This window comes from Accipiter gentilis, chromosome 10, assembly GCF_929443795.1.
Source record: "Accipiter gentilis chromosome 10, bAccGen1.1, whole genome shotgun sequence".
NCBI classification, from domain to species: Eukaryota; Metazoa; Chordata; class Aves; order Accipitriformes; family Accipitridae; genus Astur; species Astur gentilis.
In genome coordinates, this window is record NC_064889.1 from 22,267,645 (window position 1) to 22,283,628 (window position 15,984).

At 40.1% G+C, this 15,984-nt stretch overlaps 1 protein-coding gene across 2 annotated transcripts in view; it reads right to left on the minus strand.

Moving 5' to 3' along the window:
* The window catches only part of ADAMTS17 (ADAM metallopeptidase with thrombospondin type 1 motif 17), a 198,485-nt gene that overhangs the window by 144,975 nt on the left and 37,526 nt on the right, over nucleotides 1–15,984 (minus strand). For both annotated transcript variants that reach the window (XM_049811684.1, XM_049811685.1), the window contains exons 5-7: nucleotides 14,489–14,572; nucleotides 13,731–13,888; nucleotides 7,403–7,446 (exon numbers count right to left, since the gene is read on the minus strand). In XM_049811684.1, the coding sequence (XP_049667641.1) occupies nucleotides 7,403–7,446; nucleotides 13,731–13,888; nucleotides 14,489–14,572 (286 nt within the window). The remainder of the gene's footprint in view (nucleotides 1–7,402; nucleotides 7,447–13,730; nucleotides 13,889–14,488; nucleotides 14,573–15,984) is intronic.

The following is a 15,984-nucleotide window of genomic DNA, read 5'->3' on the forward strand; positions in this document are numbered from 1 at the left end:
TGATGGAAGACAGACCATCCAGGCTTCTCCAGGGAGAGCAGCCTCTTGGTGTCCAGGCCCAGCTGAACAAAGAGAAGATGAAGGAACAAAATTGAGCAAGAACTTCTAAGAGCTCTGAACTACTACCCAATAGAAATAGACCCTTGGCAAAAAGGCAAGGGAAGGGGGTTAATCATGAGAGCAACTGAGGGTCTGTGATACTTTAGAGCTAGGGACTGGAAACACATGGAAGAGGGAACAATGACAAACATACAGAACATCTGTCACTAACGCTCCCTTCACTAAACACTTTCATTTCTTTAAACTATGCAAGTTAATTCTTGCCCCCAAGGCATGAAACAATGTGTTGAGATAACTAGAAATTCAGTCCATAACTCTCACAGTTTAATAAATTTTAAGAACAGAACAGACTGATCAATCTCTTCTTTTCTACAAAAAGGCCTTGCAAAGGGACCATATAAGCTCCAAACTAAGGGCAGCATCTTGTGTTTGTCTACTGCGTCTCTTCCAGAAAGACAGTCATTTTTCAGCTAAGGAGACCAAGAATCCACCGCTGTCCTTACTATATGGAATGAATAAAGACAAACCTAAACAAGACTACTGAGCTGCAAAACAAATCCAAAGGCAAATGAAATTCAATGTTCTACTTTCCATAACAATAAACAGAAAATAAGTCTCTATAAAACAATATCAGCACTTCACTCAACCAACTACATTGCACACATTTTAAGTTTTCACATAAATCAGTGAGAAAGTTGATGCATTTAAAAATAAATATGTAGTCTGTTAAAACTGGCATGCCCAGCTTCTTTATTTTTTACAGAGTGGATGGGTATATATGGCCTTTGTTTGTATTTTCTGTCTTACTTGTCTTTCCAAAAGCAAACTGGTCAGCTTCACTGTGGTTTCTACTGGGTTTCATTTTCTGACTATCACAGACTATTGTTTCTTTGCAAGATTTTAAAATATTTCAGTGATTTTGAATGCTCAAATAGCTTAATAGACATGTCAACTGATTTTCAGAAAGTACAAAGGACCATCCTCAGGATATCAGGCTTTCCAAAGATGTCTCAGGTACCCCAAAGCAACTAGCCTCTCTAGAAAAAACCTCAGCCAGTTTTTTGACAAAGGCCTAAAGGAGGGTTGCATGTCTCAGACAACATGTAAGAACAAGACCAGGATCCTGACCCCCTGAAATCACTAACAAAACTCTCACTGAGTCCAGTGTAAGCAGGATTTTCCTCTGGTCTTTAGCCTTGAGCCTGCGAACAGCTGGGCAAACGTGAAGCAGCCTGGCTGAAGCCATGTCCCTGAAACAAGGAGGAAAAGCGCACACAGGACACTGAAGTGAGGAAGAGCAAGGGTTACGGCAGCAGGAATTCCTGATTATTTGAGTGGCTGTGCTCATCCCAGTGCTTCTATTAAAATTTATGCAATCTTATATTACACTCACTTGGCAGACAAATTTTTTTAGTGGGAATTTAGAAGAGGAGAGATTGCTAGCTGGTGAAAAGAAATTGGAAGGCTGTTGTGGGCAGGGTGGGGCCTGAGAGATGGTAGTGATGAATATGCCCAATAGCACAGTTCTGCACTGTCTGGGTTGTGCAGACGAGCATTTATTCCCTAGCAACCAAAAGGCAAGGGAAAAAGTCTTCCACTGCACTGTACCATGGCTCCCTTTAGTTTCATAAAGCTAGCAGCCTGAGTCTTCATTGCCCTACACAGCCACAAGTGACATAAAAATTTGCAATGCTGCGAGGTCCCTTCCTTTCACAAACACCAAATCAACTTGACAGTGTTTCTTTAAGGGACATTTTAACCTACAGTATGTTCATTTTAATGCATTAAAGTGTGTTTGATTTTAGTCTGAAGGACAGTCCCAGCAAGGCTGTGCTAAAGCCAGGCACTGCTTCTCTAATGAATTGTTTTAAGCAGCAGGTATTTCTATTTATTCTGGCATCAAGTAAAAACCCGCCCTGGAATATACAGAAACATTCAACACGAACCACTATGGAAAATGTTTTTAATGTGAGAATTCCTTTTCTTTTCCACTCACAGCAAACCAGCTAGTCTTTTCCCTTTCTTTGGGGATTAATTCTTTGTTGTGACACTGTTAGGAGACTGGAATCAGTATTACATAGGGAGGAAGATTTAAATGAACAGTACAGGCAGGACTGACCAGTTACTTGCTGTGGACAGGACACCACCCGACTGCGGAAGCAAACGGCCAAGGAAAAGGTAAAAATGTGCAGTCCTTTATTCAGGTGTTCTATGTGGAATAAAAAAGGGTTGAAATCTACTTGGAGACACAGACCAAATGCTTTGTTTGCAAAATGTTGCAAAATATTTGGAAACACTTTACTATGATAAACTCCTAAGAAGAAAGCAGGGTGTAGCTACAAAGGGAGGGAAATTGGCTAATAGCATCATAATATACAGCTCTCTATGGTACTTTTCACCCATAGCTCTCTACACACTTGAAAGAAGGAAAGGACTAAGAAATGAACACACTGGTACAGCAGAAGGATGTCATCTTTGCAGTCATCCAGCAGTGCAGTGGCAAAACCAAAACCCAACTTCCCCATTCACGTATCAGTGTTTGGAAGGCTCAAGAAAAAGGACACAAATTATGGAAGGATTTATAATCTTCAGGACTCTCAGTTAAGTTATCTTTGAGCCCTTTAATTAAAGACAGCCAGGAGATGGGAATGGTTTTCACAAAACATTGATTCACTTGTGGAAACAGTCTGGAAAACCATGTTTCTCAATCACCTCCACTCTGATGCTCAGTTTTCTCCAGGCAGCTATTCCTTCTACTAAACCTGCCCATCTGCAGTATGTACACTATACTCTGCTTTCTCTTCCCTGACATCAAGCCACAGAAAAGCACATGTGACTGCAGCAGAGGTAAAGACATTTTTAACCAGGGCAATTTAAGGATATTTAAGACACATTCTCATTTTCCATTTCCCAATTCCACACTGCCCCCACTTTTATTATTAGCTGAATACAGGGAAGCTTCAGCCTGGATCTGGGGTAACATGTACACTGAGGAATCAAGGCCAAGCTTTGCCTTGAAATATGCAGGATCATTCCTAACTAACCGTAAAGCTGCTTATTTGGCACTAGCAGTGGAAATATTGAACGAAAGGGGCATTCTCAATCTGCTTATGTCACAGAAAGGTTGGATTCTGACAACGTGCAAGGCTCCAAGCTGCAGCCTGATATTAATAGCTAGACATTAAACTCTCAATTTGGCTGGCTTAGATGCAGCTCAATTGGAACAAAGATTTTTCTGCAGGAAACGGCAGATCTGGTTAGAGTCACATCACGAGAGATGAGTCTGAAGCAGCAGCAGACTGCAAACTTTTTGACCAGTGTGTGACAAGGCTGTGTCACACAAAGCAAACCATCCCTGTTCAAACTGCACAGCATATTGGAGGTCCCGCAACTGAGGCTGTTGAAACACAGTTGTTGCTAATGTATTGCACACAGGCATATTGTTTTCCTTCTGTCCACCTCCTTTTGAATCCATTTGTTCTTAACTTAGACAACCAAGTGGGGCAATAAGCATTAACAAATTATTTCTTAAACAAATGTGGTTCTGTTTCTTGATGCAGCCAGTGGGGTATCACCCCACAAAGACATACCTACATATTTTCACCATTTTTGAGCTTGTTTCAGCCATTATGTAACCTTCCACACTACCTTGGCAGCTGGGCCAAGAAAATTTGAACAAAGTCCCCAGAGCAACTGGTTTCAGTGAGGGGCCCCTGCCAGAATACAAATACAAACCTCCTGCTGCTGTTTTCTCTCTGTGTCTGCATGGCAGGCAAAGATTCCAGACAGGTTTTTCAATATGGATCTTTTTGAGCACAAATGAACACCTCTTATAAGCCATTTAAACTTCATAATCTCACTTCCGAACAACAGCTGGGCCTCAATACTTCCACCAGGGAAAGTTTTGCTTCCATATTTCTTACAATATAAAGAAAATCAAGGCACTGTCACTAAAAAAAAACATTACCTACAGCATTCTGAGTCCTCTTATTTCAGTACACATAATCTAACAGATTCTTTATAGTCTCTTAAACATGACTAAGCAACATTAGATTCTGGACTTGTATTGCATCATATACTCAAGGACATCACGCTGCTTTGTATGAGAACTTCTTAAGCCACGCAATCTCCTGTAGCTTTGCACTCAAAATCCTCATTTCACAGAGGAAGACAGAAGCATTCAGCATGTAAGTGACTTGCCAAATGACACACAATGAGTCAATGCCAGAGCTGGGAATAGAAATCAGGAGTCTAGAGTCCAGATTCTCTGCCTTATATAGAGCAGTAGCCCCAGTCTCCTAGTTTAGGAGAGTGCCTGCTCACCAGAAAGATGTTTCTTCCTTTACAGGATGGCAGTGTACCACATTGCAATGGCCAACTTTATCCATAAGCAGGTATGAAAACAGATATGCATCTGCTGAGACCATGTTCTTCATCTATAAAGGTGAAGTATAAGATGAGAAATGAAAGCAAGTTGCTGTTCTAGAGAATTTTGGGGAGTGCTATAACCTCAGCATCACCATCAAGACCAAATGGATGTCACTCCTTGGACTAGCTTCTTGCTTTTGCAGGCGGTCTTGCTGATTTGGAGGGGACAATCTGACAGCTGGAGTGAGGAATAGGAATTTGGCAACAAAAGAGACGGCTGAAACATCAACATAGTTCTTCATAAACCAGTATGGTATACGAATGGGCATCAGCCTACTTCAACTGGTGCACTGATACTAAGCCCAAGTAAAGGCCATGTTACATTGCATATATATAGGGCATAGAATGCTGGCTACTAAAAACCTACTTCTCTACAACCGACACCTCTTTTTCCCTGTTCTGACTAAGGAAGAAAACTGGAGGATCTTTCACACAGTTAAAATTTAGTACTACCAACACCAATGACTTTCTCAAACCAGGTGCATGCCACAGATGTACATTCCTTAATTTATTCTTCCTCTGCTGTGAGACATATGCAAATGACACAACAAGGCCAAATTCCCTTCTGATCTAATATCTGTAATATGAATGGATTACATATGGGCTAACTTTCATCAGTAAAGAAAAATCACATAGTTATATCACCAATACAATACCTTTGGCAGAGAAAGAGGAATGAAGCTAATAGTGCTACATTCATCCACAGAAGGCAATGATCTCTATATAAATCACAAGTATATAATATATTCAAGGCATCAGACACATTGTCCATAAATAACAGATACTGTCCTCTAGGCTTAGGTTACACATAAGGACGCAGAAACATGAAATATCTGTTTTATGGATAGCAATCCATTAAAATCCAGCATTCCAATTTCATACTGCACCATTGCATTACTCCTTAGCAAGCTGATGAACAAAAGAATTGGTTCTCTTTTTCAGGCTCTACCTCCAGCCACTATGCATATGACGTACTTCTCAAGGCAGGGACAGATGAGATATCAGAGTGCAGTATAACTTGAGTGGACTTCATTCAGATTGCAGCCCTACCGAAATAGTTCCTTGTTTTATGGTTTTGAATAAAACTTTCAAAATATGCTAACAGTATATACAACACAGAGTTAAGGGCCTAAATTGTAGATGATCTGAAACAACTGCAGTAACTTGCCAGCTTGGGTACAGACAATAATGCTTGAAAATTGATGTTATCAAAATATTTACTTATTTCAACAGTATTTAAGAAAAGATGGTATCATATGATGGAGGATTTCATCTGTACTCAGGGATAAGGCACACTGCCTCTGGGTTCAGGCAACAGAAACAGCGGGGCATAGAAAATGCATAAGTGAAGATGCTAGTGCTTTGCTGCCACATAATGAAACTGTTAGGGGAGAAGGAAGGAAAAGTAGGATTGAAGAGAGCAAAGAGGCCAGACTGGTTTTATCCCAGGAACATTCACCTTGTAAATATCTTGGAAAACTACACTGAAAAGACTAACAAATGAGTTTAATCTTTATTGCTCTGATCTTCCATTTTCTCCACTGCAGCCACAGCCTGCAGCAAGTTGCAGCCCAGGAAAGTACTTGGGTATTGTAAGAACAGAAAAGAAGTCATAAAAATATTTCCTTAGTCATGTTGTCTATGGTAATATAATTCCCTGAATAGAGATCTTCAACAATACTGTCTTTAAAAATGGAAAGAGCTCTGACCTTAGTCAGCATGTGTCTTCCATCAGCTTTTTTTTTTTTTTTTTTTTAACTTCTTTATTGTATCTTACCACAGTCATGTTCAGATGCAGGTACACAGTATAAAAACTTTCCTCAGTGCAAGTGTGTTTTCCACTGGACACAGAATAAATGCATTGTGAGGGATTCCGACTGGAAAGAAAACTTGGACGTAGAGGACAGTCCTTTTTCATGTTTGAAAAGAAAATGTATGCATTTTCAGCTCTGTATTTCCTCCTTTCACCTGATCAGTCTCCACAACACAGAGAGGGAAGGACCTGCATTCTGAGATGAGACTTCTGTAGGTACTTTCAGAGCTCCTACTGAAGGCACTTTCTCCCACGCTCTTTCCTCATCACCCACTATTGTCAGCATAACAAGCCCTGGTCTGCAAGTGTCTCTCTGAACACTGGAGTGTAAGATCAGCTGAAAATCAGGATCTATTCCAAGTTTACATAGAATGTAAAGGGGCCACTTGACTTTGAGGCAAGCCTAAAAAAAAAATAAATCACGTAATCATCATAGAGAGGATGTTGAGCTATGCCTCCAAACACTGCTGCTACTGTGGTGATTAAAAAAAAATACCAGGAGAACAGATACAGTGAAGGTAACTGCTAACCTAAGTTAAATACATAAATAAATAAAGTATTTAATTTGTGGGATGTAAGGACCATGTGTATCCAGGGTTTCAATAAGACTAAAAGTGGTTAGGAAGTAGGAGCAGGAGGCAGAAAAGCAGATTTAACTTGGCTATCCTACAATGAGGTATTCTTCTCTGATGTCTGAGTGCCAGTTTGATATGGGAGTGTTACACAGGTTCTTACAATGGGAAATATATTCATTAGTTAGCAAATTCTTGGTTTAGGTGAGAGAACACTGAAAGGAGCATCATACAGACACACCGAAAGACAGTTTCTTAACCTCCGCTTATCTAATTCTACGTCCGCTCTGGAGTAGAAATACTAAGATTACTTCCTGAACTCAGAGACCTCCGGTGCTTAGAAGGGGTTAATATTTAATGGCTTATTTATAGTTCATACCTTGCTCAACTAATCCATATTTGCATCACAGAGCTATACAGAATAGCAAAAGTAACATCACAGCAAACCAAAAAATGAAAGATTGCACAGAAACCTCCTCTTAGCATAGAGTTGGCTATCAAAATACTCTCCCTTACTTCTTTGACTTACCCACAGTGTCACAAGGCTCGTCTTTGTGTACGCAGAAATCTGTCCTAAAAACAAAAACAGAACAGAAGTGAAATGTATCCTGTGCCTCCAGACTTCAGGCTAGGAAAAAGCAGTGATGCATGACTCGTATATCACCGGTATTGAGGTTTGGGGTTTGTTTTGGTTTTTTTAAACTGCTGTGCAGTCTACCTCATGACAACACAGATAGCAGCATTGATTGCTACTGCAAGATTACAAGCAATTATGTGAATCAGATGCACATACTACAGTCCAATTTAACAGACTTAAGATTTAGCATGTAAAAGAGTACTGCCTCACTCTATGATGTCAGACTTCTTCAGCCACTGGATTAAAACCGAATCTCTTATTTTCACAAGGGAACTGTAACAAAAAGGAGCAGACACCCTGTGATGCAACAGCACCATCAAAAGTGGGAGGAGGAGATATGTGGGGACACTGCCTGGAGACCCAGAACTGATCATGTATACCCAGAAATTCTCAGTTCTTCAGTTTTTTTCTTCTTCCACTAGAATAGAAAAGGACAAGAAAGAAGCAGGACTAAACAGAGAAAGACAGATGTTGACAAAAAAGAAGAAAGACATTTTCAGGATTTGCCAGGTAACAGCTAGGTGAATTGGCTTCAGCTAAACTTATTACAGTCAGATTTGCCATTTTATGATTTGAATGCAACACAGGTTCAAGAGACTTCATTTGGTCTCTGTTACTCCCCCAAATCTCATCCAGTCTCCCCATTTCTCATCAAGGCAGGAAAAGATACTACATATGCCACTGGCACCCACAAATCAACCGGGGATCCATGGAGCTGTATTAAACAGAAACAGAATAAAAACCCTTGAAGCTCACCATCTAAGCAATGACACTTTACGTGAGAAGATTTTGTAAACGAGATTCCTCATGACAGAAAAAGCGGTGTGGGAGGAAAAGTATTTTATAACTAAATTAATGGTTTGAATACATTTCAATAAGCACTGAGACCTAAACTTTTAGGGGCTATCTTTACCAGAACTACTTTGCAGTGCAATCTGCTATAAAGAGGAGCTAGAGAAAAGCATCACATGTGCTAAAACATTTCAGAAGTTCCTTAACCCAAGGGAAGCTGAGGAACCATAATCTCTATCATTATGGCTTTCCTCACCCTGTGGGGAGGCTAGTGAGAGAATCATATTAGTACATTTGGAGTGTGTCATTTAAAATGCCTGAGTCCCCAGTGGGACTTTGAGGTTAAGAGTTTGGCAGGGGGATGATTAAAAATACTTAGAGAAAGTTAATACTTAGAGAATACTTAGAGAAAGATAAATACTAAGAAAAAGATAAAAATAGATAAATATTAAAAATACTTTCTTCTTGAAGAAAAAATATGAAACTAGGGTTTATAGGAAAAGGGATTTAAGGCCTAGGACTGTAGCTGATGAACCCAAATCCTTCACACCAAACTCCTTTGAAAGTCACAAATCAAGTTGTCAAGGGCTTAAAAGGAGAGGAACAACAGCTATTACCAGCTCTTGTTAAGCAGACACTGAAAACTAACCATACTTCAATGTAGAAAAAACCATTACAGCCATAAAAGTGTTAAAAAAAATCAGATAGGAACAAAACAAAATCGGAAGCTACGACCACACACCAGCCCCAGCTTTCATTTTTCACCGCAGCCTTACTGTGTCTCGCCACCTTGGCATTCCAGCCTTTCCAAAGACGACTAATGACAGTCTCCTGACGGAGCTGGCACAAGCATGCCTGCTTGAGTTCCCAGAGCCAACTTGACAGAGGTTTATTTAAGGACTTATTATGTTATATAAACTGGTAAATCAAACAGATGCTTTTCTTGTGACAACAGATAGCCAAACTATTAGTAAATGGCAGGAGGCCATTGCTAGAAAAGCATCTCTCTTCAGGGGCTGGCCAGCTCTGCAAATAAAGCACAGCAATTTTGCTCCTTGCACTGTTGTACACTGAAAGCTGTCTGGCACTTCCAGGCAGCTCCCTGGAGAAATTACCACCATGCCATAAAATGAGGGGTCTTGTAAATGATCCTGCACAACTTGCAGACTTTCCTACAGAGGTAGAACAATCTTCGTCTGTAAAAAGAGTGTTGTGATGCTATCTAGTCAGGGAAGACTTGAAACAAGTCAGCAAGAAGAACTGAATGCAGCTGCCCAATTCACGGCATGCAGGCCTGCAAGTATGAAACCTCCTCAGCCCATCCTTTAAACTGTCATAAACACAAGTCCAAGAAACACCATCCTTCTATTCAAAGATTGGGTACCAAAATGCTAGGATTTAAATCATCCAGACCTATTGCAAACTTTTTACCCCCAAAATCTGTGGCCAAACAGAAAAGCACATCCAAACCTTTAGGCACAAATTAACTTGGCGGGTCTCAGTCTTCTTCTAAAGGCAAGAAGCCACCCCATCACAAAACCTGTATACTGAAACTCCTACAGTCCTTTCCTGGCAATCAGAGGGGAGACAAAGACTGAAAAGGCACCAAGAAAGATCTCACCTGTGGAGCAGTCACACCAGTGAGGTAAGATGGCCCCATCATGGCATTGAAACTGATCTGCTTTTACTAAGGTTTCAATCACAGGTCTCTGGCACATTTTTGAGCTTAACTGCATCTGTATTTTTGAAGGGAGAGCTTGACATGGATGATACTATAATGACACTCCAAGAATATAAAAAAGGTATCTTAATATTCACTGTGTGTGCAGAGGTCTCTTACCACAGAGACATAGTTTTGTTAGCAGAATCCTTTATAGAGCTATGTTGGAATAAAACTCTTACTCCAGGAGCTGCAGTTCAAATCCAACATCTGACCTTATCACACTAAGTCATGGATAATATATTGAAATCACACACTGAGGCTGTGAAGCAATTTTACTCTTCACTTTTAGCCACTGACTGAATCAAGCAGGACATGTGATCTCACCTTCTAGGGACCTGTGAAATTCTCCGTCATTATCACTTGTGGTACTGAACAGAGTGTTTCTATTAGCAGACTTAAACAATTCTTCTAAAAAAATGACAACAAGTCAATTGCTTTTGTTCAATAAAAATAGCCAGAAAAGAAGAGCTCAGAACTCCTCCTACAGTCACTCCTCCATCTGGCTCACATGAACTGGAAAAAAATACCTAACAGTGCTAAGTTAATTCTGCAATTCAAGTCCTTCCTGTAAGAAAGAAGGACAGTAGTTGAACTGTGCAACATGAATAAGAAGTATTCTGTTTAATGGACACTTCCCAGCATCCTTCAAATGACATCTTTTGACCAGTTTAACCCTGTAGGGTCATAAAGCTAAAGGACAGAGGAAACTGGTACAGTCAAAAACCTGCCAAAAAAAACTTTCCACATCCATATATACATTTAGTAGCACTATGTGCCCAGTTTCCTCGATGCACATTGAATTGCTTCATTTGCCCATTTAATGGGAAGGCAAAGGGCTGGAGAGATGTGGAAGGGAGGAGCAGGCTGCAAATGGAATAACCACACCAGTATGTCAGGAAAAAAACGTCTTTGCTTAATGACAGCTCTGAATTCTGTTCCTATCAGTGTTTTTGTCATTCTTCACTCTACTATCACATCACCTATAAAGTGACCCAAACACCTACAGCCAGGAGGTGGGGAGAACATGAGTATGTCTGAAGATTTCCTAAGGAATGCAAAAGACAGAAGATCAAGAGGGGGAATGTGTTTCAAATAAGACATGCTTCTAAGATCACTAAGATACAGATTCTACAGACAGAAGTTATTCTGGTCAGCTGCCCATTAAAACATGAAGTACATTATCCATAGATGCCAGAAATCTGAATTACTGCAAGTTCAAAAACAGAACTTGAACAAGAAAAGTCTGATGACTATAGAGACCACAACGCTACACTCAGACCTTCTGGGCTCTTAATAGATTATTCCCACTGTCTCATTTATTTACTGGACAATTGTACATCTTATTTCACAGACACAAAATGCCTCTTACCCAGAACTCAATCAGGTGGATACTATTAAAATCCAACAGAGGGGATATTTGCCACCTAGGTAATCTACTTTTGCATACAAATGAGTATATGGGGAACATCAGTTAGAGGTGAAGTTTCAAAAGGCACGCATGCCTTGGTGTTTGAAATGAACACAGCCAGATTGGAACCAGAGGGATTTCTTCAGAGGTTGACCCCAAAGAATCTGTTTCTATTCCTAAAGCAGCTGCAGCTGCTGAAAATTCAGCTTCTGCTTTTTCTGGCGCAATTACTTCTGCTGGACATGCTGTTGCTCCCATATCCTCTACCACTGGTCCATCTGTACAGTCTGGGGAGGGTCCAGGGACACACACACACACTTCCAAAGCCAAGAGTAGAAAACCTCATTTTCCTGATGCAGGAATTGGGCTGCCGGGCCAGAAGTCTTCCAAGCAATGCGACATCCTCTATGCGGCAGAAGCGGGATGGGTTAAGGATGACAAGACATAGCAAGAAGGAAGGAAAAAGATTACAAGTACACATGCTGGCCTATCAAACAGGAAAAACTCTGCTCTTATGCACAGTAGTGTGCTCCCTGGCCTGAGCCTTTCTCACAAAATCCGAATCTAGTTTCTAACCCAACTGAAGCTGTACTTCTCCAGCTACTCTGACTGCAAAACCCTACAAATTCTTCCTCAGATGCCTGAGTCCAACTTATTTAGCCTGACATTATGCATTCAGTTTTATAAGCTGTGGAGAGACTGCACAGATTAAATGCTCCGCTCATTCCCTCCACCCTGTGCTTAGAGCACATCAGAAGAGATTCTGTATGCTCCACTTGTCATGCAGGACAACTGGATGCCCAGATGAGTTTAACAAAAATGTTAGTTATTTATTTAGGCCCTGATCCAATGAAGCACATGCTTAACTACAACCAGGATGTGCAGCCCATTGACTTCAAAAGAACTATTCACCCTGTCTAAAATGTTAAGTATCTGCTTAAGTGCTTGGTTGGACTACACTGAATACAGATGAGAGGGAAGGATTTGGGGGAACTGCACACATGTCTGTGAAGGTGCATTCTTAGGCACTTTGCTGGCCCCATGCCTGCCTCACCAGCTATTTTACTTAACACTCACCAAAATCCCATGGATAATTTGCAATGTGACTATTAACAGAATAGATTATTACAATCAGAATGGCAGTTTATGCAAAAACATATATTTCTACTTACATTTTTGGCAGAGAAAAAAAGGTGAAAGAGGTGAGCAATACCAAACTGCAATACAGATTTCTTTTCTCAAATTGGGGAAGAAGGGGGTAGGAAGTAGTGTTTTCTAGCACGTACAGCATCCATTTTACACTATATTTTTGTGCTCACTTTACATATTTAGAGATCATTTCTATAACAATGCATTCTTCATTTACATCTTAAAATATGCAATCAACTTAAAAGACCATGAATTTGCTACTCAAAATTTATGGTAACTGTGAGGAACATGGGACTTGTATTGTGAGGTTGAGCTCAGGTAGTGTAAACTTAGAGGAAAAAGGACTACAGGTTAATAGGGACAACACCCTTTTTGCTTAATTTATTTGGGCCATACCCTGATGTGTTTAATACATCAGTAGGTACAGAGCTGCAGGCTGCAAGGAATTTTGCTTAAGTATTCATACACAAATTATTTCACATCTGAAATAAATGCAGCAGTTTTCAAACATACAAACAAATTAAGAATGGCACACCTCCTCTATCTCAGTTGTGATAGAGGAGGGGTGTTAAAGTGGTTATTTCCTGGGGCAAAAAGAGAGAAAATTAATTTATTTTATGGTATTCATCTCTCACTTTCTTTAGGAGATAACTCCCTCACGACCTCCCCACTACTGACACACTGTCTGCTCCTCTCAGACTGTTCAGTTGATTCATGCCTACTTACACACAGAGCACTTGTTCTCATCTGCGTTCTCAATTCCACAGCTTCTTTCTTCTAGGAAGAAGGCCTTATGCTCTAAAACCTCATCTATTTTTTTTCCATTTACACCCACTGCTGTGAGAAAAAAGTATCTCCTGTGCTACAGCCATGTCTTGCCTGTACCCTGACTACAACATGATATAGTGACCATGACTACAACAATGCTCTGGTTCAAAAGGAGAGATGCTTTTGCACAACCTTTTTAAGTATACACAGAAACAAGAAAAATCACTTTCATCTGAGGCATCTGAACAGCATGTAGGTAGCAGATGTATCATCATCAACAGATCTTTTTCTTAGATTACTACTAGACCAGATAACCACCCCATCATTGACTATGGGCCATTATTGGTTGAAGTAAACTGATAAACCAGACCTTACTATACCTGGTTACAAAAACAGCAGCATCCACAGGAGGGGTGTCATCCCTTGCACCTGGAACCTGGTTGTTACCAAGGTATTTTGCCCCGCCATATTCTTCATTTTGCCATTGACAAAAGCTCTCCAGAGACCTCTCTCCATGATGCCCAATAGACAACTTCGCCTTTTGGAAAAAAAAACCCCAAACAGATACAAAAGAAGAAATATCAGTCACATTCTACATAAAGCATTAGACCTCCGATGAAAAATCAGAGGCTCAAAGATATAGATGTGATAGAACAAAAAGTACAAAATCAGCTTCATCTGAGCAGGTGAACTAGGGACTTTGGAATCCACACTGACTCCTGTCATTTGATCTAGAGAACAAACTCCATCACCTGGCAGCAGTCATAAGCTTCTAATTCAGCACTACATTCAAAAGTCTTGTAAGCCTGGAAGTTATATATTTGATACCAGAGCCATATAATATTTAACTTCTGTAACAGTTAACTCCTGAGACTGGCTTGCAACTTTAAGCAGATAAAAATTTACCAGGAAGGGTAAATGAAAGGACTGTAGCTCCTTTCACTCCCACAGCCCTCTATACTTTTCATATTTAATACTGCCTGGTGAAGTGTGGCAGGCACTACTTACAACTTGTTTGTGATCACGTGGCCAGGCATGCCCCACTTCTCCCTCCCACCCCAGCACAGGGATCCTGCCCTGCTTGTGAGACTACCACAGTACAATCACAGGAGCAAGGTAAAAATGAGTTGGAACTCACAGGTCGGTTGCGAAGGAGGACTAGTTTGGTCACTCGAATGTTGACTTTAATTCCAAGACTTTGATGTTGAAACATGTTGTACACCTGTCAAAATGCAAAGAAAACATCCATAGTACATCAATAACAACACCAAGACCTAGTAATAGTTGAAGGAACTAATTGTGACTGAAGTTAGACATTTGTCCTTCAAAAAACTTTCCCAAAACAAACTCAAATGGGTTACATTACTATACTCAATAAAGCAAAGAATTTTTAAGAGCTACTGTGTTACCACTCTAAGAGTTCCACATACTACAGCGTAGCTAAAATACTTGCAAAACCAGAGTAGGTTTGCTCCTACCATACTGCCCTGGGCCTCACCACATAACCAATTTGTCACAGACTAATCTGAGCAAGTTTCAGCATTCAGGGAGAGAAAACATTAGAAAACAAAACAAAATAAAAAATACACAAGCTAGTTGGAGAAAGAAAATACTTTTAACTGTAGTAAACAAGAGAAACAACAAAGGAGCAACAAAGGGAAGGAGAGAAATATTCCAAGGAACTCTAAACATAAACCAAAATCTCAGGAACATGGACATACGTTATGAAGCATCCATCTAATATGGATCTTCAGCATTTAAATATCAGAGATAGCTGAATGCAAGATGAAATAATGGTGTGTTTTAGACTTCAGGAAATAGAATGGAAAAGCAATTTCCCTCTGTTATTTTCATATCTTATATAAGAGAATAGTAATAAGGCAGCACATAATGACACAAGCCTCAGGAAATACAAAAATAGCACCGGAAACTACCTTACTACTTTCTCCAGATTCTGCATTCCAGCTCAGATACTTCACCTCATTTTTATAGGTTAGAACACAAGATCTTAATTGATGCCAGAATTTTATTCCACTCATTTCTCCGTGTACAAATGCTTTAACTAGACTATATCAAAAAAGGTGAGGGAGTGGTTTATTTTAAAAAGGTGTAAAATACCACATAATAACCTTTGGATGAATAATGTATTCCCTACCCAGTCAAAAAAATAAAATCAAGGCCACTGAAGAGAGACTCTTGACTAATGGGAGGCAGGATTTGGCTCCAGGTAAGCTATATTACTTACTCACAGCTCGTTTGGCTAGAAATATCACACAGGCTCAGCTAACTTCCTACAACAAACCCAAGACATGGACACATTTTGGATATCATGTTTTCAATGCTTGGTATTTTTCCTATTTGTGCAAATACTCAGGAATGTGCTCAATGTAAGAGTGTTCTTAAGCTCTTTAGTGTTTGGGGTTGGATTTAAGCACACACGTAAATGTTTCCTATAATTTAGGCACAGATTGCAAAACAGACGCTACTCAGTATTTGACCTACTGACCTTCACTATGAGCACAATAAGCCATTTATCTTCCCTGCTGCTGGTATACAAATGCATAGAAGTGCTGGTACTATTTGGTTAGCTCCAGGGTATGTTGGTAGAGTAGTTAAGGCCTCTCACTACAGACC